Here is a 25,570-nt window from a genome sequence, read left to right on the forward strand (position 1 = left end):
TGCTTCTGCTGGTGAGGTGTGGATGGGAAAGGCTCTTCACTGTTTTGTTCATTAATGACATTTCCCAGCTGAGCTCCAGGTGACATCAATGGCTCTGGGGAGCACCAGGAGCTCAGCTGGGAGCAGAATTCCTGGGGGAAGGCTGTGGGGCAGGGGGTGCTGGGGTCACCCTGCAGGACCTGACCCTGCTGTCCTCTGCTTCCCCTGCCCTGGGAGGGGACAGCAAAGCATTTTTGGGGTGTGTGTGCCCAGGGACAGTCAGCTGTGGGGTGGGGGGACACCCCTGCTCCCAGGGGAAGCCTCTGCCAGGCTTTTCCCCTTTGGAGCACAGCCAGGGCCTGGAGCAGATGCAGCAAGCAGTGCCCTGAGGGTCTGGGAGCACCTGGGGCTGCTCTGGGCAGTGCCCTGAGCCCTGAGGAGCCCCTGTCCCTGCTCCTGGTGGCACCCTCAGCCCGTGTCCCTGGGGCTGCCTTCCACACCGAGCGTGGCCTCAGCTCCCCCCAGCACTTCTGCTGCTCCCGGGGAGCCTTGAGGGGCTCGGGGGAGGCAGAGGCTGTGTGCAGGCAGGGGTTAAGCATCCCGAGTTTGCAGCAGGCAGCCAGCTTTCCCATATAAGAGCACTGCACTCATTGGCTCTCCCCTCCAGTGAGAAATCTAGCCAGTCATTTCCTGTGAGCCTCCCTCACTCTGCTCAAAGCCACACACTCGGGTGGATCACAAGGTTCTGGGGGTGTTCCTCCTCACAGGAGCCTCGGATTCTCTCATGGGCCAGCCAGGAGCTGCACGCCGTGCCCCTGCCAGGCTGCTGGGATGAGCACGAGCCCTGCACGGCTCCTCTCCCATGGATGGAGACCATTCTGGGGCTGCCTTCATGCCAACTAGCGCTTCTGGCTGCTTGACTTGGCTTCTGCTGGGAGGCTGCTTCCCCTCTGAAGGAGCCCTGGGGACTCCTTGTCAGATCAGCTCTGGGGTGGAGCTGGCAGCAGCTTCTGGTGAGTGCTGAGCTCTTCTGACAGCAGGGCTCGGGGAAAGAACTCAGTTCTTGGGGGTGCCAGTGGGGCTGGCAAGCAGAGAGCGCTCCCAGGGAGGGTGGGCACCTCCAGGGGTCCTTTTTTATGGGACCTTTTTGCTCTTGCTTTTAACCCAGACGCTCTGTCGGTGCAAGACTGGCAGTAAAAAACTCTCCTGGGCGCTGTGGAGAGATGGAAACTGCAGCTGAGGAGTGATTTTGGGGAGAGGAAGACAGAAAAGCGCGAGCAAAGTGTTGTGGAAGTGCAAATATCCTCCTGAAGGATTCAGCAGATGCCCCAGTAAGTGTTCTGGGGAGGGAGGCCAGTCTGAGCGGGGTTGCAGGGTGTGTGCAGGGGAATGTTTGTCACTAGGGCGCAGACTAAACGGAGTGTCTGAATTATCACAAGGGCTTGTCTCCAAACCAGCCCTTGCATTTTTGCTGTCAGCTGCATGAAGAGGTTTTCTGGCTGTTTTCTGCCCGGAGCTGTGTTTTTTCACACCCCAACCTAAGCCAAAATTCTTATTCTGTGTCCATTTGCTGGTGCAGGCTATGGAGTGTGGCTGTAGCCCCAGCAAGGGAGATTTCTCCTCAGAGGAATCCTGTTAACCCTTTGGAGGGAGCGCCTGGGAATGAGCAGGAGCTGCTGACCAGAGCTGTGCTGCAGGTTGGTGGCTGTGGATGTAATTTCTGCCCCACAAACCCTGTGAAACGCTGGCCTGGGCTCTGTGCCTTGGGTGTGGTCTGAGAGACACAGAGAGAGGTGTCCAAAGAGCCAAAGCCGAGCTCAGGAAGCCCCAGCTGAGAGAAGGGGGCTCTGGGGGCTCTGCTGTGCTGCTGCCCTTGGGCAGAGCCCCCAGGGCAGGGGAAGGTGCTGGTCCTGGAGCTGGGAGCTCCAGTCCTGTGCCCCACGGATAACCAGCAGCTCCAAATATTGAGGAGATCCCACTCATTTTGCCCATCAAGGAGGAAATGCCAGACAGTTTGTGCAGGTGTTTTTCCCAGTGTGGACAGCCTAAAGCTTCCCAGCAGGGACTGTGGGCAAACTCATGGCTGCTCCCCAGTGAACCTTTATCTTTTTGGCCACTTGGTGAGCAGCCTGTGCCTGTGCTGGCTGCACTGAGACAAGACCAGCGATCCCACACCCCTAAAGAGCCACTTTCCTTGCCTTTTATGTCAGGAACCTGTGCTGCTGCCAACAGGTGAGGTCATCCCACACAGGGGGTTCAGATGTTCAGAGCTGCCTTTGCTTCATGAGCTGCTTCTAAACCTCTCCTCCACTGGAACCCCACTTAGGACCCTGATTCTTTATCCAAATACTGCTCCTCCATGCAGAGTTTTACCAAATCTCCCTCTTAAGGGACCTGTGGTCAACCTGGGAATGAACTTTGCGTCCAAATGCCTTTGGGGTTTGTGAAGAAATCGTGTTCATTCTCCCCATCCCTCCTTGCAGGTTTAGTGCCCCACAGGGAACCTCTTTGTGGTCTGCAGGACCATCTCTCCTGGCAATGGATAAATTCACAAACGGGCAGCCAGGCCCAGCTCAGAGGAACAGGCTCTTAGGATTGCTGGAGACAGATGACAGCACCCAGGAAGAGAAACCTGCCCCGAGCAGAAAGGAAGAAAAGTCAGGACTTGGGAGGAAAGGAGAGCCACAACCCTTGGAGACGCCTTATCAGAAGGAGAGCAGCGACTTTGCCCCTAAAATCAAGATTAATCTGAATTATCGGCCAGGACTCGTCAGCAAGTGAGTAACTGGGGGGTGTTTGACAAGTTTGGGTGGACCCAGGTGATCCACACTGCCCCTGCTATGGATTTTCCCAAGTCCACACTGAAAGGGTCCCCAGTAAATCCCAGCAGGGCTGGGCCTGACCCGGTCCTGCAGCCACCCTGGGCTGCTCTCTGTGCTCTGGGTGCCTGCCAGGGCTGCACATCAGCCTGGGTCTGGGAACAGCTCCAGCTGATGGAAAGAGCAGCCACTTAGCAGGATTCTGGGAAATAACCGTCTCTGCTTTTCCCTTGACTCAAAAATAAAACATTTGAGTGTTGTTTTTTTGGGTTTTTTCCCCCTCCCAACAAAACCTCCTCCGTCTCCCTCCTTCCTTCCTCTGTCCCACTGGGGCTCGTGGCTCGTTCCTGTCCCTGCCCCCCAGAACTGCCCTCTGCAGAATCCCCCCAGAACTCCTGACTCTGCCTCTGTCCCGCAGCCAGAAGGACCCGAATCGCTTTGACAGGGACCGGCTGTTCAGCGCCGTGGTCCGGGGCAGCCCCGAGGCTCTGGATGGTTTGCTGGACTACTTAAGGAGGAACTCCAAATTCCTCACCAATTCCGAGTACACAGGTAGATCCCTGCCCCTGGAATGGTTTGTTGTTCACAGGGGGAGCAGGGGAATGTGCTCGTGGTTCTTTCCTTTCTCCACCTTCTCTGTCTTCTTTTATTTTCCTTACATTGGCCCCAAGGTGGAGAATGCCATTAATTGAATATATCCTAAGGTTTTTAGATAATTTTTTTTAGATCTGCTAAAAATACTGATAAAAACCTTTAAAATGAAGATGATATTTGATCCCTGAATCGAGCACTACAGCTGTGTGCAAAGCACACCCACAACCCATTCAATCCTCTCTCCCTGCCAGATGCAAAGTCTGGGAAAACCTGCTTAATGAAAGCCCTGCTGAACTTAAAAAATGGGAAGAATGACACAATCCCAGTCCTGCTGGAAATAGACCAAAAGACACAGAACCCCAGGCCACTGGTCAACGTGTCCTGCTCTGACTGTTTCTACAGAGGTAAGGAAGGATTCCTGTGAGATGAGCAGGAAAGAGGAAAGAGAGGGGAACTGGAGCAGTCACACTCAGCACACTGACCTTTTATTTCTAATCCTGCTGCTGCATCTCCTCCAGCCTTGAGCTGGTCTGTAAAACAGAAATGATACATGCTTTTAATAGCCCAAGAAGTGAGACTATTTACTCGGGAAAGTATAAAAAGCACTTGTAAAAATGAAGTGGTCTGTGGCTGTTAAAGGAGTCCTGCTTGGCTGAGCAGCAGCCTCAGCCCCAGTGCCAGGCAGGGGAATGGTTGGTTCTGGTGGTGCCCTCGGCTGCCAGCCCAGCCTGCGGCCACCCCCGGTGCCAGCCCTGCTGTCCCTGGAGGGCACAGGGTGGCAGGGCTTGCTGTCCCCAGGCCAGACCGCGCTGCACATCGCCATCGAGAAGAGGAGCCTGGAGATGGTGAAGCTGCTGGTGGAGAACGGGGCCGACGTCCACGCCAGGGCCCACGGGGAGTTCTTCAGGAAGAAGAAAGAAGGAGTTTACTTCTATTTTGGTGAGTTCGAGGTTTTTATTGCCGTGCTGCGTGTGACGTCACTAATTCTAGGTGGGTTTGCCCCTCTGGTGCCATTTCAGGGCCCTTTAATCCAGGCCTTGACTCATTTAAAAGGCAGAATCCTTTCATGTCTGGGGTGTTCACTGCATTTCCATCATCCTTGGGCTGATGTGTTTCATCCTGAATGGATCCAAACAGCAATGCTTGGCTAGTTCAGATCTGAGAGATCAGTTGGAGATGTGGGAAAGTGCTTCAGCTGCCCCAGAAACAGAGTAATTATTTATGGTAAAACCCTTTCAGAATCCAGAGACACTGAGGCAGAACCTGTTCTGTGTTTCAGTGATAAAATTCTGGGCAACTTCTATATAATTTTAATATAATTTTATATAACTTTAATAGAATTTTTATAGACTTTTTATAGAATTCTTATAGAATTCTTATAGAATTTTGTATATCTTTACATATTTATATGTACTTATATATTATTATAGCATCTATTTTATATATTTTATCTATTTTAAATATTTCTAGATACATTTAATATTTTACATATATTTAATATTTTATATATATACCAATATATTTTATATATGCACATATTTATATAATTTAATATAATGCTATATAATTTTTATATTTTTAATAATTTTATATTTTAATAGTTTAAATATATTTTATATTTTAAGTATTTTAAAATATTTTTATATATACATTAGTATTTTTATATATTTTATATATTTTTATATATTTTATATATTTTATAGATCTTTATATATTTGAATATATTTTATATTTTTTAGATATTTTTTATATATTAATATATTTTTATATATTTGATATATTTGATATCTTTTTACATATTTAACATATTCCTATAGCATTGCTCTCCCCCCTTTCCTGACTCCTCTTTCCCGTCTCCCCCTGCCCTCCCAACGCCGTGTCCCGCCCCCAGGCGAGCTCCCGCTGTCGCTGGCCGCCTGCACCAACCAGCTGGACGTGGTGGATTACCTGCTCAACAACCCGCACCAGCGCGCCCGGCTGCAGGAGCAGGACACGCAGGGCAACACGGTGCTGCACGCGCTGGTGATGATCGCCGACGACACCGAGGAGAACACGCGCTTCGTCAGCGCCGCCTACGTGCGGATCCTGAAGGCGGGCGTCCAGCTGGACCCCGCCTGCAAGCTGGAGGAGATCGCCAACTACGACGGCCTGAACCCCCTGCAGCTGGCGGCCAAGACGGGCAAAGTGGAGGTGGGCACGGCCGGGGGTGCTGCGGGCAGGGCTGGTGGGGTTTGCAGCCTGGCCTGCTGTCCAGGGGGTTTGGGGCTTCTTGCAGCCAAGGTGTGCTGGTGCTGCTGGCAGGGGCAGGGCCACAGGGGACACAAAGGAGGGTGGGGGTGTTCGAGGGTCCCAGGGAAGAGATGAGAACCTCGACTCTGTGTTTCAGAAGGCTGATATATTATATTATATTATATTATATTATATTATATTAACGCTATACTGAAATTTTCGTTATAGCATAAAACTATACTATAAAGAATAAAAAGGATCTTTCAGAAGGCTGGAAAGAACAGGAAAGGAATGATAACAAAAGCTGGTGACTCTCAGAGAGCCCAAGCCAGCTGACTGTGATTGGCCATTAATTAGAAACAACCAACATGGACCAATCAAAGATGCGCCTGTTGCATCCCACAGGTAATTATTGGTTTTCTTTTCCTCTGAGGCTTCTCAGAGGAGAAAAAAATCCTGGCAAAGGGATTTTTCAGGAAATGTCATGGCAGCAGGAGGGCACCTCCAAGCCACTCAGCTGTGTCCTGCAGAGCCTCAGTGTCCCTGCCCTGTCCCTGCCCTGTCCCCTCTCCCGGGGCTGGCCCCACTCCTGCCTTGTTCCCTGCTTTCACCCAGCCCCCGTGCTGGCTGTGCTGCCTTGGGTGTCCCTCTGGCCCTGCAGCCCAGGAACAGGCTTGTGCTGCTGTCAGATCTTCAGGCACATCATCCAGAGGGAGATCCAGGAGCCCGGCTACCGGCACCTGTCCCGCAAGTTCACCGAGTGGACCTACGGCCCCATCCACGTGTCCCTCTACGACCTGTCCTCCCTGGACAGCTTCGAGGAGAACTCTGTGCTGGAGATCCTGGCCTACAGCAGTGACACCCCGGTGAGCCTCCCCACCAAGCCTTTGGCATGGTTTCTGTCATTCTTCGTGGCGCTGCTCTGTAATTGCGGTGTTTCACGTGAATGTGCGCTCTCAGGTGGTGGTTTCTCTGGAAAAAGGAATGATTCCTGGGGATGTCTGCAGATTTTGTTGTTTGGAGGCTGCTTGGCATGGCTCTGACCATCCATAATTAGAGAGAAATTTTGATCCTTTGGTTGTCTTAAGCCTCAGTTTGCTCAAATACCTCAATGAAGTGACTTCTATGCAATATTTGATATCTTTCACACTAAAACACCTGACTGAATAACCCCTTAACAACTCCCCAGTTGAATGCACGCAGCTCCAGCCCTTAGAAACACCATCCTCTGGTGAATTCCCGTTCCTGCTGGCACACAGCTGCACTCTGGTTTCCTGTTTCCCCACAGAACCGGTACAAGATGGTGGTTTTGGAGCCACTGAACAAACTGCTCCAGCAGAAATGGGAAACGTTTGCTTCCAAGAGGTTCTACTTCAGCTTTGCCTCCTACCTGTCGTTCATGATCATCTTCACAGCCATTGCCTACTACCAGCCCTTAAGGGTGAAGGTAGGCCCAGTCTTTTGGTCTGGATGGATGGAGCAGAATTTAAAAGTTGTCATAATTTCCTCTGCCCAATCTCCACTGCTTTGGGTGGTTTTTTTTTGTCTTACAGCCTTCCTTCCCAGTGGAGTTCACAGCTGGAGGCTTCCTCTGGGTCTCTGGACTGATCATTATCTTGTTAGGAGGCATTTATCTGATCTTTGCTCAGGTAGGGGGATCTCTTGTCTGGTTTCATGGTAAGACAGGGGAAAAAAGGGGGAAAAAAAAAAGATCTGTTCTCCTGAGATCAGGATGTGCAGGAGGGAATCCTGCTCTGGACACTCACTGTGATCTGGCAGGGGCAGCACAAGCCAGGTTGCTGGGCAAGGGGGATCACAGTTCCACAACAGCAAATAATTCTGAGAGACTTCTGCGATTTATGGCATTAAAATGCATCCCTGGCATTTAATGCAGGCTATTAATAAAGACATGGGGCTGGGCCATGATTCAGCCCTTGTTTATCCTTGCCCTTTATAAATAAGGGCTTTTTTCATCTGGGAGGGATGAAATGGGGGATCTGGGAGATAGATGAAAGGGGAGCACAAGGAGCAGAGCTTTGCCTGGGGCAGGGCAGGGCAGGGCTGCCGGTGTCCCCTGGCCTGGCTCTGGTGAGTGGAGCTCTGATTTTCCCCCAGAGCCTGTACCTGCGGAGGAGGCGCCAGTCCCTGAAGACCATGTGCTCTGACAGCTGCATCGAGATCCTGATGTGAGTCCTGGGCTCTGCCACAGCCCCAGCCTGGAGCTGCTGCTTCGTGCAGCCGAGCTGCCCCAGCACTGCCACAGGGCTGGAGAGCAGCAAGCCCAGATCCCCTGCCCCTCTCTTTGCACCCTTGCTGCCTTCTCCTGCTCATCCTGAGCCTTTTCTTATTGCTGTCAGGGCTCTGTGTGCTCCTCTCAGCTGCTGCCTCTTGTCCTGAGCCATTTTTTGTTGCTGTCAGAGCTCTCTGTGCTCCTCTCAGCCTCCCCAAACTCTTTTATTGCAGAGTAGATCTACAAGAGCCCTTCTTGCTGAGGTGAGCCACTGCCACTTCCTTTTGTTTCCTCTGCAGCTTCATCCAGGCCTTCTCCCTGCTGCTCTCAGCAGTGCTGTACGGAGCCAGCTCAGAGAACTACGTGGCAGTGATGGTGTTCTCCCTGCTCCTGGGCTGGGTCAACACCCTCTACTACACCCGCGGCTTCCAGCGCACCGGCATCTACAGCGTCATGATCCAGAAGGTCAGGGCTGGCCAAAAGCCTCTGCAGGGAAGGGGCTGGGGCTGGAGGAGCTGGGACTGGTGTCCTGTGGAAGCACGGGTGCTGCAGAATGGGGTTAGGTCAGTGTCTTCATCTACAGCTGCAGCAAAGCTCTGGTTTGGCAGCGCTGAGCATCCCAGGTGGCAGCAGCTGACACCTGCCTGCCAAAAACCACTCCAAACAGCACTGGGAAACAGTGTGGGCTCCCTGCAGCTGCTCAGCTGGGCCTGAGAAGTGTTTCCAGATCCACAGAGGAACCCGGGACACCCCAGGGGACAGCAGGTGACACCTGTGTGTCAGCTGAACATCCCAGAGGACAGCAGCTGACATCTATGTGCCAAAAACCACTCCAAATAGCGCTGAAAACCACCTCCCTGGAGGTGCTCAGCCCAGCCTGAGAAGTGTTTCCAGATCCACAGAGGAACCCGGGACATCCCAGGTGGCAGCAGCTGACACCTGTGTGACAAAATCCAGCTCCAAACCCCACTGAAAACCAGTGTGAGCTCCCTGGAGGTGCTCAGCTCAGCCTGAGAAGTGTTTCCAGATCCACAGAGGAACCTGGGACTGGAAAGGCAAAGCAGGGGTGAAATGAGGTGCAGGGAAGAATTCTGGTCACCATTTGTGTAAAGCCAATGAAGGTGGAAAGGAGAGGGGGGTGTGTGCTGAAACAATTTGGAAACAGCCATAGTGGGAGCCAGCAGGATATTTATTTGTTTCAAGGAACTCTTCATACCAGCAGAGCAACAAAGAACTGTCAGATTAACCTGCCAATGATGCTATTTACCTGTGGAAGTAATTTAACATGTATTAGCAGTTTTTTACACTGGATAAAAGGTGGAAACCTTGCAGTCAGTGTTCCCAGGGCTGGTTTGTGATGTGTGGGCTCATCCAGGTGATTCCACGCGAGATAAAGCACAGCACTCCCCCTGTTTGTGTTCCAGACCATCATGAGAGACCTGCTGCGCTTCCTCCTGGTGTACATGATCTTCCTCTTCGGCTTCGCTGCAGGTGAGCCCCCTCTGAGCCACCCGAGGGCTGAGCTGCAGAAATCCCTTTCCCAGGAGCTCAGCCCGTGTTTTCCTCGCAGCCCTGGTGACGCTGATGGGCGATGCCCCCTCGGTGTCCCAGAACAAGTCCCTGGCTCACCTGGAGGGCTCGGGCAGCCACGCCATGTACGGGGGGCTGCTCAGCGTCTCCCTGGAGCTCTTCAAGATCACCATCGGCATGGGGGACCTGGACTTCCAGGAGCACGCCAGGTTCAGGTACTTTGTCATGCTGCTGCTGCTGCTGTTCGTCATCCTCACCTACATCCTGCTGCTGAACATGCTGATTGCCCTCATGAGCGAGACTGTCACGGATATTTCTGGCTACAGCAAGAGCGTCTGGAAGCTGCAGGTGAGCCCCAAAGCCCTGCTGGGCTCTCAGGGCACAGGTGCCAGTGCCTGCCTGTGCTGTATTTGCAGGGTGCCCTCGTGGCAGGGAGGAACAATGAGTCTGCCTCCACGTTCTCAGAAGGATGATTTGTTATTTTATGATGTTATATTGTATTAAAGAATACTAAACTATGCTATACTGAAGAATACAGAAGAAGGAATGATGAGTCTGACTCCATGTTCTCAGAAGGCTGATTTATTATTTTATGATGCTATATTATATTAAAAAATATTAAACTATGCTATACTAAAGAATACAGAAAGGATACAGAAGAGGGAATTATGAATCTGCCTCCATGTTCTCAGAAGGCTGATTTATTATTTTATGATATTATATTAAAGAATACTATACTAAAACTATACCAAAGAATATAGAAAGGGTACTTACTGAATGCTAAAAAGATAATAATGAAAACTCGTGACTCTTTCCAGAGCCCAAAACAGCTTGGCACTGGTTGGCCAAAGAGTCAAAATAATTCACATGAAACAAATGGAACAATCTCCAAACACACTCCAAAGGAGCAAAACACAGGAGAAGCAAATCAGATGATTCTTGTTTTCCTTTTTTCTCTGAGGCTTCTCAGCTTCCCAGGAGAAGAATCCTGGGAGGAGGGATTTTTCCAGAAAATATGAATGCCACATGTCTGTCCTAAGCTCAGCTATTATTGTGCCTTTTAAATGAAGCACCCAAATTTTAGGTGCATTTTTAGGTGTATTTACACCCAAATTTTAGGTGCATTTTTAGGTGTATTTATACTCAAATTTTAGGTGCATTTTTAGACATATTTACACCCAAATTTTAGGTGTATTTTAGGTGTATTTACAGCTCTCTGCACAGGTCACCTGAGGCAGTCCTTCAGGAGCATTTTGGGGTTGGGTTCCCCAGGATTCTCCAATCCCAGGGAGTTTCTGAGTGGGGGAAGGCTGGGCTGGGCTCTGTCTGGCTTCTCCCTGACCTGGGTTTTGCTCTTGCAGAGGGCCATTGCTATTCTGGAGATAGAGAAGGCCTGGCTGTGGCGCCAGGGTGGGAAGAGAAGATCTGGCTGCTTCATGTCAGTGGGGCTCAACAAGAAAGATGAGAGGTGGTGTTTCAGGTAAGACAGAGGCACCATTCCCCCCTCACCCTCCAGCCCCCAGCCTGGGAACCCTGGGGGGAATTTCAGCACTGACTCAGCCTCACACTCCTGGCCACATCCAAATGTGTTGGTGATTGCCAGGCTGGAGGTTTGAGAATCAATTGATCCATTAAAAACATTCCCTGAGCTGGAGAATTTGAAACCAACCAGACCAGTGGACAATATGCAGGGGGAGAAGATATTTTACCTCATGGAGCTTTGATTACAGAAGATCTTTGCTAAAAAAAAATAAAAAATAAAAAGCTCAGTAAGGTGCTGCTGCTCCAGCCAAACCATCAGGGTGGTGTTGGCAGAATGAGCTGGGAGGCTGCAGAACAATGAGATCTGGCTTGAGCTGCTGCATTCCAGGCATCAGTGTCTTCTTGCATTTTGTCTCTCCAGAGTAGAGGAAATTAAATGGGCAGATTGGGCAAAGGATGTGGGAGTTCTGAAGGAAGAACCTGGGAACACCAGTGATTCAGAAATAAATCCAGAAGGTAAATTAAATCATGAAGAAAGGTCTGCAGTATCCTTTTAGCTTCCTGCTCAGCAAACTGCTCTTGGCATGTTGTTATGTCTTTGGCATTCCAGGCAGGCCAGCTTGAAATTGCTTCCCCACAGCAGCATCCCTTGTGAGCTGAGAAAATAAAGATTCAGTGCAGGTCTGGGGCTGGCCAGAGTTTGGGAACAAACTGAGGATGGAGATGATGCCATTCCTATTCAGCTCTGGGAGAAATGGGCAGGAGATGCTGCTGGGGAAAAGCAAGGGCTGCTCCTATTTTTGGCTCAGTAGCTCAAATATGTGATGCTTTTCCTAGGAAAGGTAAAATTTAGGCTCAGATGTTAAAATCACAGGGCTTTCAGAGCCTCAATTTGGGCATTGACTCTGACAATGCTGTTAAATTCTGCCTGAGATCTTTCTGTTTGCTTCCCTTGGTAAAGCTGGGAAGGAACTCTGAGGAAGCCAGAGCTGTTTCCCTGTTAGAAATGTTTTGTTCAGCCTGGCAGAGCCTGGGCAGGAGCCCCAGTGGGTTTGGGCACAGCCTCCAGCGTAGATCCCTCCTGGGTGCCAGTTTTCCAGGGCTGGGGAGGCTGCAGTGCTTAAAACATTCTGTGCTGTGTGTGTTGGGTGCTCCCTGAGCCTTCTCCCTTCTAAAGCCGGGTCCCTTTGTCAGCTTCCTGCTGATGAGGGGCTGCTCCTGTGTCCCTGCTGCAGACACCAGCTCCTGGAGACAGCCAGCCCAGAAACCAGCCCGAGCAGCTGCCCCGGAGCAGCTGGCCCTGCTGCAGCCCCAGCCCCCAGGCACAGAGATGCTGCCCCTGCAGGGACAGCCCAGGCAGCTCTGACAGCTTTTCTGGTCCTGCTTCCACCTCCAGAGGAGCTGCTCTCCCCCCAGCAGCTGCAAGAACTGAAGGCATTGTCAGCAGCAAAGTGCATCTCGTGGAGGACTGTGGTTCAGCCTGTGGCTTTCAGCCTTGTCATGCACTTCAATGATTCATTTCCTCTGAAGAAACTGTTTTTACTCGACTTTTCTCTGCCTGACACTTTCTTATTACTGTGCCTAAAGATGCAGTGGTGGGAGCGAGCTCCTGGGGCAGTGGGGGAGGCAGAGCTGAGCAGGGATGGTGCTCATGGATGATGCTCGAGGAATCCCCTGGCTGATTCTCTTGTCACAGGCCCAGCCTGTTCTCTTGTCACAAGGGACTGCACTGAAGTGCTTTGGAATAAAGAGAGTTGTAGAGTCCTGAAAGCTGCTGAGGGTGGAGTTGTCTCTGTGCTGGTGTGAGATGTGAGTGGACAAACCCTCGCCCTGAGCAGCACCTGCAGGGCTCTGTGGTTAATCCACATCAGCATCCCCATTTCACACTTCCAGAATGAAATTCTCTCCCTAAAAACACAGGAAGTGGTGTGGATTTCCTGGACCTGAACCTTCGCTGGTGGATTTCTGGGACTTTCATGGGTTGCTTTGTCTCTGTAATAAACAGCAGCAGAATCCTGCTCGTGGCCCCTGAGAGACTGATGGGCCAACATTTGTGTGTGGTTTTTGCTTCCTGTTGCTCGTGGTGGGCATCCTGTCTTGCTGCAGATGTCTGCAAGGACCTTGCTCCTTTTTGTGGCTTGCACCCAGCTTCAGGCAGGAGGGGCAGCCTGCTGCAAACTGTGGGAAAAGAGATAAAAATGAACTGTCTCACTTTTCACTCTATTCAACAGTAATAACATGTAAAATTTCTGTAAACAATACAGCAAGTGTACTTCATTGAAAATGTTCATTTTTGGATGTGCTTTTAGAGCTTCTGCCCTTCTCAGCAAGGGAGAGAAGGTGTTAGCAGTGTGGACTGTAAGTTCTTATCAGATTCCTGATTACTGCTGTGGGAGTTAACTCTTGTTTTTCATGGCCTCATGTGAGTTTGTGCAGCCACTCCTGACCCTGGAGCAGCTGGTGCTGCCCTGGAGGCACCTTCCAGCCCAGGGCAAGGTTGGTGAGAATCCCAGGAAAGCTGCAGCCCCCAGGGGCTGGCAGCACCTTCCCTCCAGTGAGATGAGCCATGCAACCTGAGCTCAATTCCACTCACAGTGAGCCTTGGAGGTTTTCCTTTTGGACACCATCATCTTAATCCTCACTGCATGCACATAACAGGCAGCAAAATTTTGTTTTAAACCTCATTCCCTGCACCTCAATGGGTTCTTCCCCCCGTGCTGGGCAATTCCCCCTCCAGCCTCACTGCTCTGGGACTCTGAGTGGGAACTGACTTTTCTTGCTCCACCTTCTGTTGTTTTCTTGCTTTGTGAAGCCTTCAGCTGCTTTGTCCATCTATGGCTTTGTCCTCAGTGTTCCCAAGATCTGGCAAGGTGCTCATATTGCACAGAGGCTCATCTGGCCCATGATAAATCTATTGCTGTGCTGGGTGCTCTGCTGGGACACTTGGAGATTGTAAAGAAAGGCAGGATCAGAGCTGCCCTCCCTGTCTGGGCTCTCAATAAATAACCTTGCTGGTAGTTTGGGGAAGCTGTGGGCACTGACAGCTTTCAGCATCACCTTCCTCTTCAGCCCTTCCTTGGACCTGCTTCTCTTTTGAAGTTGGCAGGGCTCGTTTATCTTTTGATCTGCACCAGGAATGTTCTGCTGTGAGGCAGAGCTTTGGCAACCCCAGAGCTTCCCAGTCACACCCCAGCCCAGCAATCTCCTGGATGATGATGGTTAAGAGGCCCCAGAGAATTTTGGGGTCCGCTCTTAACAGATGACAATGTTTTGTCAGGAAACCCTTCAGTCATTCACACAAGAACTTCTCAACAGCTGAGCTGTCCTCTCCCTTCTGCCCCTCACAGGTAAGCCCCACTGAGAGCCTTTCCTGTGCACAGGGGAGGTTTTTAGGGCTCTGGCTAAACTAAAAAACCTCTCACAAATGGCAGAGGAGAAGCAGCTGCATTTTCCCTCCTCTCTCTGAAGCACAGAGGCTCTGGGGGCCCAGCAGCTCCCAGTGCAGCTCTGGGGCTGTTCAAACCTCTGGGTGTGCTTTCCTCAGAGTTCCTCAGCTCCTGGCAGGTGAGAGATGAACCTTGAGCATCCAAAGCCCTCCTTTACCCCAGCACACTTTGCCTGCTCCCCGTGGAGCTCTGAGCTCCCCCCACCTCACAGAGCTGCAGTTTTCCTAAAAAGAAACTCCATCTCTGCTCTCTGTGGGTCCCAATTCCCTGTTTTCCTCAGGGGCAGAGGTGGAACCAAACCTCCCTTGTTCTTCAGATGCTTTGCACATTCTGGGGAGTTTCCCCCCCTGTTTTTCCAAAGGCTGCTCTGAAGCTGGAGCCAGCACAGGGAGCTGGATCCACGAGCTGATTCCTCCCTTCCATCTCCCTGTGACCCCACTTGCAACTGAACATATTTTCCATTGCCTCTGGAGCTCTCAGAGGGAGCCTTTGAAATGTGACAGCCCCAGGGCCCCGACGAAGACCAGATGCTTTCTGTGAGTCCCAGGAGCTGCCCAGGGCTGGGGCTGAAGGGCTGCAGCTGGTGGAGTTTGCAGCTGGACTCTGCCTGGGGCTGGCTCTCACTTTTTGGGCTTTGCTCTTCTCAGGAAATCTCATTTCTTGCTATGGGACTAAAAGAAAAATTAAAATAAAAACTAAAACAAGAATTAAATTAATTTTTTTAAGAAAGAAAACTTGCACTTTGCAGCCTCACATCTGCTTCTGCAGCACAAAAAACCCCAAACCTGAGGCCAGACAGGAGCAGGCAAAGGCTCAGAAAATGTGGCTGTGGCTGCCTTGGGGGTGGAACAGAACTAAATCTGAGTGCAAAGGGGTTTTTCTTTCTTCCCCTTTTGCCATACTCTTTTTTTTTTTCCAGCTCAGATTTGTGGCATGTGGAGTGTTACAGCATTTCTGGTCTGTAAGGATGGCTGTCAAATCTTGAACACACAGAGAGGAGAGTTGGAGCTAGCTGGAAAGTGCCCATGGGGTTTGTTGTACTTTTCTGAGAATCCTTGGAAAATGTAGATTTTCTGGGCAAAGAGAACCATGTCTCTATTTCACTGGCAGAAGAGCCATCCCCAGCTGACAGTGTTGGTTTTGTTGCTGCTCACGTCTCCAACACTGAAGTCAGGAACTCCATCACTGCAGAAAAAAAAATAATTCTGCTATTTTGGAATCCTCTGGATGAAAACCTTCATCCATTAGGACAAGAATGAGTCTGCAGGGTGCCAGAACCATTTCCTTTTGTTCATCCCAAGCTTGCAGTGCTTTACCTCTGCAGCAAATACACTGGCAGGAATCATGGAATTTGGAAAAAGAGTGGGAGAAAATTCAGCCAGCTGGGCTGTGCTGTATTTCTGTTGCACTCTCAGGGGTCACAGGGAGGGAGGTTGCCAGCTGTGCTATTCCTTTTTCTGCTGTCAGATTGTTGAATAATGATTTTGCTGCTGCTAAACTGGTTACAGGATCTGTCCCTGAGGATGGCTGGAATAAAATAAATAATAGGAAACGATCCACATATAAGTAGATATGTGATGTTTTGTTCTAAAAATTGCCCTTACTGCTGCAAAGGACACTAATTCTACAAAGCTATATATAGAGATTTCCAGGGAAAGGGCTGCTTGTCTCCTTCTGGAGCACAGGTTGGGTTTATTTGGGATCTGAGCTGTGCCCATCTGCTGGGCTGACTGATGCTCTCCTTGCTGGAGCTGCTGGGTGCAGGTTGGGGGAACAGGGAAGGGTTTACGTCCATTGCCTGGAGACAGAGGTGAAAACACAGGCAGCGTAAACACTCCGTGCTGGGGATTTTCCAACCATGCCTGAGCAGTGACAAATAAAACATTTAAAACATTCCTGCTTTGTGCTCCCTGCTGGATGTGCTCTCCCTGTATGGTAGAGGACTGCAGGCTGCAGCCAGAGCTCCTGGCTTGGTCAGGAGAAAATAGGAGAGAAATAAAGAAATAAAGTTATTCTGTCCCTTTTGTCCCAGTGAGGTAAAATCCTGATTTTTACCTGCGTGCAGAGATTTCTCCTTGGCACTTCTGTGCAGCACAAATGTGCTTGGGGAGTTTTCTGCACGTCCCCTTTGCTCCTGGGGCCAGGCAGAGAACAAGAGATCCTACAGGATCCGTGACAATATCCAGGGTAAAAGTGAATTGTGTCACTCTGGAGAGCCCAGCAGGGAACCCTTCAGGGCTCTGCTGGGATTTGCTCAGGGTGTAGGGAGCAGAAGCAGCAGCCTGGGCACACCAGGCTCACATTACGGGCACCCTCTCGTGGCTTTGTGCTGTCACAGGGTGAGGGCAGGGATGGATCCTGCTCTGGAGCAGGCTGGGAACCCCCTCAGTTCCTGCTCATTTAAGAAAAGACCATACAGTAAGATGTAATTTTTTATTTTTTTTAAATGCCAGAGTGCTACCTTTGCTATAAATCCTTTTTTGAGTTTTCTAGGCTGGTTCATGCACCTTGAGGAGCCACTTCAAGGTGCAGGTGACCTCTCCTTGGGACAATCTTGGATTTCCCTGAGGGTCTCCAGGACATTGCAGGATCTCTGGAGGATGTGATTGTGCTCTGGTAGGTAATAAATGTTGTTTTTTAGTGTTCTGGGGAAATGCTTCAAAGACAAATATAGAATCTGTGTTCCATGCAATGTGTCATTATTCTATTTTTAATTCAGCATCAGAGGGACATTAAAAAAAAAAAATCTTTCCCAGTGATAGAAATTATCTAAAATATAAACCCTTCAGTCCAAGTTACAAAGGGTTTTGCCTTGTATGTCTAAAGACTTGGACAAGCACGAGATAGCGAACATGAATTAACACAGATGAAGGTCTGAGAAGACCTTGATGTCTGGAGTTCAGCACTGATAATTTCGCTTATTTATACAAAATTTAATTTATTTACATACTGTCCCTCATTTTCAATCACACCCCTGTCAGCTGAGTGACCTGTGGAGTTCACACAGACAGAGGCAGGGCAGATGGGTTTGATTTTCTCTTTGCATTTTGGATTTGAAAACAAACTCTAGATAAAGAATTGGAACTGCTAGATAATGTGTTTATCTCATGGAAACATAAATACCACGTTTAATCCTGAAGCTCTGCCCATATTGGTGCATTTTGGCTGTCTGCTCCTTCAGGCTCCTGGGATTTTGTGTGTTCTGAACATTCCCAGCAGAAACTGGAACTTCTCTAAATAGGCCAGCCTGCTCCAGGTGACACAGCATGGAAACACTGAGCAGTTCTTGTTCTTGCTGCCAGGCTTCCTTAAAACGTTTTTCCTGTAATATTTCAGCTCCAAATTTATATTTGATTCTGTTCCTGATCTGCTCTTCACTAACTCAAGAGCAGCTGTCCCCTGTCTCGCCTGCATGAGACTCAACCCTGAGAGAATCCTCATTTTCCAAAACAGCAAAACTGTGTTTTGATACAATAATCTGAGTATTACAGTGCCTTGGCAAGGTAAAAACTGGGAATTCTGGTCAAGCTGAGATGTGTTGCTGCTTTAGTAACAATTAGGAGTCCTTACCACAATTAAATATTTAATTAGGTGCTCATAAAGCAGAAGGGGGGACAGCATTCAGCCCTGAGCAGAAATGAACACTAATGGCTGTGGCTGCAGAGCCTCTGGGATTCTGATGTTGTTGTACATTTATTTTCTAAGAATAATTCATGAGATTCTGGAGTGTTGGTCAGCATTGCTGAGTACCTCTGCACACAACATCTAATTGTTAATTATCCTTGAACTTCTCCAGGAACATCAGCCACAGGCAGGAGATATTTATTGGTGAGTAGAAAAAGGAATAAACCTCATCTCTGCAAAGCTGTGTCCCTCAGCTTGAATATTTAATCAAGAAAAACTTCTCATCACTGGAGAAAAAAATAACAATACTGTGCTGTGGCAATCCAGGGGTAAAGAACTGGAGTTTCTTTGTCCACAGTGAAGATTTTTTTAATGTTGTTGCTTATAAACCTTTTCCTGAAAGCTGGACTCATCACTAGAGTGTCTTTTAGATTTAATTCTCCACTGAGGTGTTGGGAATTTTGTTTGTGTGCATGGAAAGACATTCTGAACCTGCTGCCTTAGGAAAATGAGGATGGTTTAATCTGTGTTTGCTCAGTGCCCTCACAGGGGTGCAGCCACAAGCCCACCTGCACTGCTCATCTGCCTTTGACAACCACATTCAGTGGCTCAGAGGAGTTGTACTCTCCAGATTTTGCATTTAGAGTTTATATAAAACATCCTCTTTGTGCAAAAGGTGTTTTCTTCAATCCCTCAATTGACTTTCCCTGCAATTCATCCTTCAACAACCTCCCATTCATAGAGTGCTTCATCTCTGGGGCTGTCCCGGGAGATCCCAGAGGAGATCCCAGAGCACAAACAACAATAAACATCCTAAAAATCCCAGCTCTGGCATTTCATTAGGAACAGATGAACAGCAGAGCACTGCAGCAGAGCTGCTCAGTTTGCATTTGACAGAAGGCATCATGGTGAAAATCCACAAGTGCCACAGTGCCTGAAGTCACCCCTGAAAGATAAATGTGACACAAAGCATGGAGGGGTCTCCTTTGAGACTGAAAAGGAACCATTTTCCTACACCCCCTAAAGAATATGGAATAATTAATTGGGCTGCTGCATTGTCCTGTGTGTGAAAGCATTTGGAGGGAGTAATTCCCCCAAATTCCAAGAAGGATGCTCCATGCTCATTAAATAAAAACCCATTTTCTCTCTGCTCCTAGCAAAGTGGTCACTGCAGTGACCATGAAAGTGCCACTGACAGTGGAGACGACTCTGTGTGACAACTCTGCTCCCAAACCACCCCAAAAATCTGCATTTTAGGAAGGTGCCAGCCGAGGTGAGCTTGGAGAACAGCCCCAGAGCTCTCAGCAAAGTGCTGAGAGGAAACCCAGCTCAGCCACCAAGTGATTTACTACCCAAACAAACCTTGCCACGAGCTCCAGGGAGGGGAAGGAGCATTTCACTTGTTAGGAGGAGAGTCTAAATACTGGATTTATCTGATTCAAGACTCCCAAGTTTTATTGGGCTATTTGTACCTAATTTGTTTTATGGGAGCAGTCCCAGGCCGAGCTGAATTTCCCAGTGTTTTTATTCAGCTCTAAGGAGAATTCCTTCTCCCTTGGCAGCCTCCTCTCCTGCTGGGCGCCAGCAGCACCATTAACTGCTGCAGTCTGGAACTGCAGAATTGGGCAGAAATCACAATTTTCCCTTTTTTCCTGCCTCTGAATGATTCTCTGAGCATCTTCTCTGCACAGAGGCCAGAGCTGTTCTTCCTTCTCATTCAGCTTCACAAGGCAAGAGATCATTTTCATATTCCTGCACTTCGTGTCTGATTTTTCCAGAAAAGAATGAGCAAAAAATACATGTTTTAACAGCACCCTGGTGAGTTACAGAATATTCACAGGGCAATCCATATTTTATCTGTCTTCTCCATCGAAATAGGCAAATTTTTCAGAGATTTGGAAAATGAGGGTTGCTGGCTTCACCACAAAATCCACTTTGACCTGGAAACACCAGAATTCCTGCCTGGAATCCACCTGATTTACCAGTTACACAAAAGCAGCCTTCTTCTCTTCACTCTCCTAAAGCCTTTGGATCCATGTGAAAAATCTTTCCCTCCCTTAGGATAATTTTAGCTTTGCTCAAACTTCCTTATTTCAGTAAAAGACAGAGCACCCTTTAAGGCTCTGATTTCAGTGTGGTGATTATTAAAAAACTTGTGTTTTCTGAAGGGGCAAACTGGGTTCTGGAATCCTCTTTCCTCAGCAGGGAGAGCAGATCTCTGAAATACATAATGCAGCTCTGTTCCAAGTAAAGCTTTCACTCAGATGAAAACATGTTCAGGGCATTTAACTTGATTAGGGGAAATTTACTATTCCAATTCCTTTTTTGTCACCATCCTCCCATTAAAATTTATGAGGGCTGATTAGTACATGATATTTTTTTCTGTGTTTTTTTTTAATCAAAGAGCATCTTTAAAAAAGGAAATGAGGACTCAGCTCTGGCAGCTGCACTTCCTTGCAAGCACAGTTTAAAGCAAAGGTTTTTATATCAATTTCATGTCCAGTTTTGGGGGGAGGTAGAAGCTTTACATTTTGATTAATGAAAATTACTACATGTTCACAAATCAGCAAATTGGTTTGCAGGGAAACATTCTGAGGTTTCAGCTTTCAGAATCTCCAAATTACTGCACCAGGTCCTCCTGGGGGCTGTCACCTCTCCTGGCATTAATTCCTGCCAATGCCCCATCCCTCCAGTACAGCCAAAATCAGTTCTCAAATCAGAAACAAAGCACCAAGACAGGCAAAAATAACATGGTTTCATCCATCCTTTTTTTTCTTTTAAAGCATAAATGAAATTAGCACCATTGTGACTGAGGAACACTCCTTGATGTCAGATGAGCATCCACTGCAGGCCTTACCAAGTGGGTTTTAAGACCATTCAATTACAGTGCATGACTTTATTCAATTAAAGGAAAAAAAAAAAAAGGCTGAGAGGATGCCTGGGAATATTCCAGCACAATTTCCATCTTAATAATTTGCAGCACTGCAGATTGTCAGGTCACTTTCTGCAGTGTCTGGAAGGCAGAACAATAAAACCACCCCAGGGTCTCCTCGCTGGGTTTGTAAAAAGGAGATTTCAAGAGAGGGTCCAAGATGAATCTTTAAGATGCAATATTCAACATTTATTCTCTGGACTGCATGGAGAGCATTGCAGTTACAATGAATTTGATGATGCTGCCACTTAATTTCTTAATGCATCTGTGTCATTGGATCAGAATTTAATTCACTTTTCACTTCAGTTTGATTTATTGTTCTCTTTAGCCCAGTTTCTTTAATAAACAAGAATGTTAGCAAAGGACTTCTTGAAAACAGGGAATTGGGATTTAATGTAAGAGCCTCCAGTTTAGGGCACCTGGTCCACCTGCAGTCAGGACTAAAGAACATTTATTACCTTGGGCATTTTCTTCTGTAGATAAAGGATGAAATTGCTTCAAGTGCTACCACCAGGTTACAGATTTGAGTTGCTATCAGTGTACACAACATTATAACCATTAAAAATGAGGAACACAGCTACTTTGTCTTCTTTTTTTCACAATCAGGTACCTCTTCCTTGGTCCTTAAGAAAGGGGGAAAAAGAAACCAGATTAGTGGGTCTAAAACCCTTTACAGAAACTTTACATATTTACATTTTATACTTTCATTCCAGGTATAAATTCTGCCAAAATTAAATCAAAAGATGGATCTTCCTTTCTGTCTCCAGTGAGCCAACAATATTCAAGCCTTGTCCTCACTGTCCAGAACTGAAGAGTTTTTATCTTTAAAAAAAGAATCTGTAAAAAAGACAATATAGTAAGAAAAGAACTTGCAATAATCTAAGGCTAAAATGGTAAGAACATTTATGTGAAATTCAGAGCATTAACTGAGCCTGAAGAAGTCTCTTTTCCCCTCCTTTCTCCAAAGTCAGCTCTGTTGTCTCCCCTCCAGCACCCCTCAAAACCAGCAGGTATGGAAACATCTCAGAGCAGAAGACATTGGAGGGGATCTTTTAGGACACTAAAAATACTGGGAGCCAATCAAAGCACTTCATTGTGCCAACACATACAAAAAGCAGAGGAGAAAGGCAGCACCAGTGGCTCAGTCCCTGGACCCCTGCTCACTGGAAGAGGCTGCTGTGGTGCAGAACATCATGGGCAGACCCAAAGGTCAGCACTTCCTTGTGGAACTTGCTGAGCTGCATCCTGATCTTCTTCAGGGCAGGAGTTGATGCCTTCTTCTTGTAGGTCACGGCTTTCAAAAGTTTATCAGCCAGGTAGTGCAGCCAGAGGACGTTGCTGTGCGGGTGGTAGTCGGTCCAGCTGTTGGAGTTCTCCTCTTTCATCTGCCTGTAGATGTCAAACTGGTGGTCCCCAGTGCCTTGGAAGAGCTCCAGGTCCGTGGAGAGGTCGCAGAAGACAGTGAGCCCGTCCTTCTCCAGGCGGGACAGGGTGTAGTCGATGATGTTGACGTGGATGCCAGCCGTGGGGATGCAGCGTGTCTCTCCGTTCAGCACGTAGTGCAGCTCTCTCACCTCTGTGCTTTTGACCAGCACGTTGCCCCAGTGCAGGTCCCTGTGCTCGAAGTGCAGCTCCTGCTCTGCCACGGCCAGGGACGCCGTCACCTGGTGCAGGATGCTCCTGGCTGATGCCACCGAGGCGAAGCTGCTCCTCATGCGCTCCAGGTCCTGGCCTCCAAACTCAAACTCCAGCACCATGAAGAGCTGCTGAGGACCAAAAAAGTCTGGCCGGTCGTTTTCTGAGCCTGTTTCTTTGTGGAATTTGTCCCAGGCTTCCAGGAGGTACCTGGGATAGGCCCCCTGGACGCAGTGCACAGAGTAGAGGCTGATGAACCCCACAGTTCTGTTCACAGAGCCCTCAGACAGAAGACTGAGCTCTTTTGAGATTATCACCTCAGGCAGAATCTCCCCAAAGCTCTTCTGAGCTTCACCATTTATTTTTTCAGTCCCCTCAATGGGAATTATTTTTAAGGCCACAGGTCCTCTCTCGCTGTCAATCTGGAACACCTCTCCAAACACCCCTTCTCCAATTTTCTTGCAATCTTTCATCTTATTTAAAGGAATGCATTCCTCAAAAGCAATAGGCCCCTCCTGGTTGCATTCTCCAAACACTTTCTCAGCATCTGTGAGGAGCAGCTCCAGGACAGAGGAGGAGTCCCTGGGAGCCAGCAGGACCATGGAGGAAGCAAACCAGGAGCAGCCCTGAGCCTTCCCAGCAGACAGGCTGGCTTGGTACCCCGAAAGCTGGGATCTCCCTGAAGGGGTGCAGAGGATGCTGCTGCAGAAACTCTCATCTGTGGTCACTTTCTTCTTTTTATGGAAGGACAGAGACGCTCGAACTCTAGCCCAGGAATAAGAGTTATTGAGGAGTGAAGAGTCATTGTTTCTGACACCTACAGACACCTCCAGAGCTCCCTTCCGAGCTCGTTTTTGCCTCGTCTGGAGTCTGAAAAGGGAGCCATTGGGCTGCTGCTGCCTCTTGTTCTTGCGCCTTCTTGGCCTGAGCTGGGTGTGCCTGCCCCAGCGGCTGGCACTGAAGCCACTGATGCAAGCTTTCCTGCAGGTGCTGCCCTCCCCAGGGACACCCTTGGTCCTTTTGTGTTTGCTCTCCGAGATTCCTTGGCGGCCCACGGGAGATCCTGGCTGCAGGCAGGCGGGTTGAACATCAGCCTCATTGTTGAGTTTCAAGCTCTTCAATCTCCTTGGCACTTCCAGAGGGTCCAGGACAACCACTGGCACAAGCTGGTACTCCTCGGTTACGTCTCTCTGACAGCTGGAGCCTCTTTTGGCTGAATCTGTCGTGAGATGAGATGGAACCTCACAGGGCTCCTCATGACTGCCGCTGTCACAGGGCACAGGGGGCTGAGGCTCATCCTCCAGCGGCGGCAGCGCTTCCTGGGGACTGCTTGGGGCTTTCAGCGGGGACGGGGCAGCTTGTGCCGGGCAGGACCCCCGCCCCGCCGACCTCAGAACGCGGCGGGACCCGTGCTCTGAGCTCCGAGCCAAGCCCTGCTCTCGGAACCACTCGGGCACCTCCTGGTGCCGCCGCCCGGAGCACCCCTCGGGCGAGCCGCGGGGCAGCGGGCGCTGCGAGCGGGAGTCGCCCAGCCCCGAGCCGCCCTCGATGGTGGTGCTGAGCAGGAGCGAGCTGAGGCGCACGGGCCGGCGGCGGCGGGGCGGGGGGCTGTCGCCGGGCGCCGAGCCCGCCGTGTCCCGATGTCACTACCGGTGTCGCTCCCGATGTTGTCATTCCCGGTGTCCCACCCGGTGTTGTCGTTCCCCACCGTGTCCCTATGTCGCTCCCAGTGTCGCCCCGTGTTCCGGTGTCCCGTTCCCGGTGTCCCGCCGTGTCCCGGTGTCACTACCGGTGCCGCTCCCGGTGTCCCGGTGCCGCTCCCGCCGTGTCCCGATGTCACTCTCGGTGTCGCTCCCGATGTTACGGCGAGGACAGCGAGCGCCGCGGCTCCGCGCCCCGGCTCCACGGCTTCTTCCTCCCCGCCGCCTCCCGGTTCTTCTTTCCCCGCGCCCGGCTCTCCGGCTCCCGCGGCTCCGGTTTACGGTTCTCCTTCCCGGCCGGGCCCCGCTTCTGCTTCCTGCGGGCCCGCAGCCGCCCGGTCCAGGCGGGGCGCTTACCCAGCGGCTGCGGGGGGCGCTTGCCGGGCGGCGAGAAGTCGGGGTCGTCCGAGGGGGTGGAGCAGGCGCTGGAAGGGGAGAGGGCGCTGGAGGCGGTGCTGGAGGCGGCGGAGGTCGAGCTGAAGAGGCGCCGGCGGTCCTGCGGCGGCGAGATCCAGCGGTCGGGCGGCGGCGGCGGGCGCAGGTAGCCGGCGCGCCGCGAGTAGGTGCGGAGCAGCCGCGGCCGCAGCGGCATGGCGGGGCCCGGCCCTCTGAGGGAGCCCGCCCGCCGCCCGTTCGAACGGGTATCGCGAGAGCGCGCGAGAGCGCCCGCACCGCCCGGGCGGGGACAACGGACGGGACACGCCCACGGGACACGCCCCGGACACGCCCCGGACACGCCCCCGGCCCCGCGCCGCTGCCGGTGCCGCTCCCGCCGTGTCCCGATGTCACTACCGGTGTCGCTCCCGATGTTGTCATTCCCGGTGTCCCACCCGGTGTTGTCGTTCCCCACCGTGTCCCTATGTCGCTCCCAGTGTCGCCCCGTGTTCCGGTGTCCCGTTCCCGGTGTCCCGCCGTGTCCCGGTGTCACTACCGGTGCCGCTCCCGGTGTCCCGGTGCCGCTCCCGCCGTGTCCCGATGTCACTACCGGTGTCGCTCCCGATGTTGTCATTCCCGGTGTCCCACCCGGTGTTGTCGTTCCCCACCGTGTCCCTATGTCGCTTCCCGCCGGGACACGCCCACGGGACACGCCCCGGACACGCCCCGGACACGCCCCCGGCCCCGCGCCGCTCCCGGTGCCGTTCCCGGTGTCCCGTTCCCGGTGTCCCGCCGTGTCCCGGTGTCACTACCGGTGCCGCTCCCGATGTTGTCATTCTCGGTCTCCCTCCCGGTGTTGTCGTTCCCGGTGTCCCCCCGTGTGCCTATGTTGCTCCCGGTGTCCCGCCGTGTCCCGGTGTCACTACCGGTGCCGCTCCCGATGTTGTCATTCTCGGTCTCCCTCCCGGTGTTGTCGTTCCCGGTGTCCCGCCGTG

At 50.6% G+C, this 25,570-nt stretch overlaps 2 protein-coding genes across 3 annotated transcripts; one reads left to right on the plus strand and one right to left on the minus strand.

Annotated features, from left to right (window-relative positions):
- The first annotated feature begins 231 nt into the window (after nucleotides 1–231).
- Nucleotides 232–12,381, plus strand: LOC120507757 (transient receptor potential cation channel subfamily V member 2-like). 2 transcript variants are annotated; one of them, XM_039720802.1, is made up of 18 exons: nucleotides 232–992; nucleotides 1,148–1,310; nucleotides 1,559–1,676; nucleotides 2,463–2,756; nucleotides 3,217–3,350; nucleotides 3,644–3,796; nucleotides 4,191–4,331; nucleotides 5,284–5,582; nucleotides 6,311–6,487; nucleotides 6,910–7,068; nucleotides 7,175–7,270; nucleotides 7,737–7,807; nucleotides 8,151–8,316; nucleotides 9,276–9,342; nucleotides 9,422–9,729; nucleotides 10,743–10,861; nucleotides 11,285–11,379; nucleotides 12,099–12,381. In XM_039720802.1, exons 4-18 carry the CDS (start codon nucleotides 2,518–2,520, stop codon nucleotides 12,227–12,229), a joined length of 2,355 nt encoding a protein of 784 aa, XP_039576736.1. In that variant the 5' UTR covers nucleotides 232–992; nucleotides 1,148–1,310; nucleotides 1,559–1,676; nucleotides 2,463–2,517; the 3' UTR covers nucleotides 12,230–12,381. The 2 variants fall into 2 exon arrangements, with proteins under 2 accessions (XP_039576736.1, XP_039576737.1); XM_039720803.1 differs by having other exon boundaries at nucleotides 233–992; nucleotides 12,058–12,200.
- A 7,927-nt stretch (nucleotides 12,382–20,308) lies between these two features.
- HASPIN (histone H3 associated protein kinase) lies at nucleotides 20,309–25,061 on the minus strand. The gene is given in 2 exon segments (XM_039720964.1): nucleotides 20,309–24,297; nucleotides 24,365–25,061. Coding segments are annotated over 2 exon segments (2,700 nt in total). The 5' UTR covers nucleotides 24,793–25,061; the 3' UTR covers nucleotides 20,309–22,025.
- Nucleotides 25,062–25,570: the final 509 nt, after the last annotated feature.

Source organism: Passer montanus, unplaced genomic scaffold, assembly GCF_014805655.1.
Source record: "Passer montanus isolate IOZ18808 unplaced genomic scaffold, ASM1480565v1 scaffold44, whole genome shotgun sequence".
Taxonomy (NCBI): Eukaryota; Metazoa; Chordata; class Aves; order Passeriformes; family Passeridae; genus Passer; species Passer montanus.

What these genes read in the sequence shown, in the direction of transcription:
- LOC120507757 (XM_039720802.1), top strand. Translation starts at nt 2,518, where the DNA reads ATGGATAAATTCACAAACGGGCAGCCAGGCCCAGCTCAGAGGAACAGG. An exon ending in TTTATCTGATCTTTGCTCAG is followed by an intron (nt 7,271 to 7,736) that starts GTAGGGGGATCT and finishes ATTTTCCCCCAG; the next exon opens with AGCCTGTACCTGCGGAGGAG. An exon ending in CCTCTTCGGCTTCGCTGCAG is followed by an intron (nt 9,343 to 9,421) that starts GTGAGCCCCCTC and finishes TTTTCCTCGCAG; the next exon opens with CCCTGGTGACGCTGATGGGC.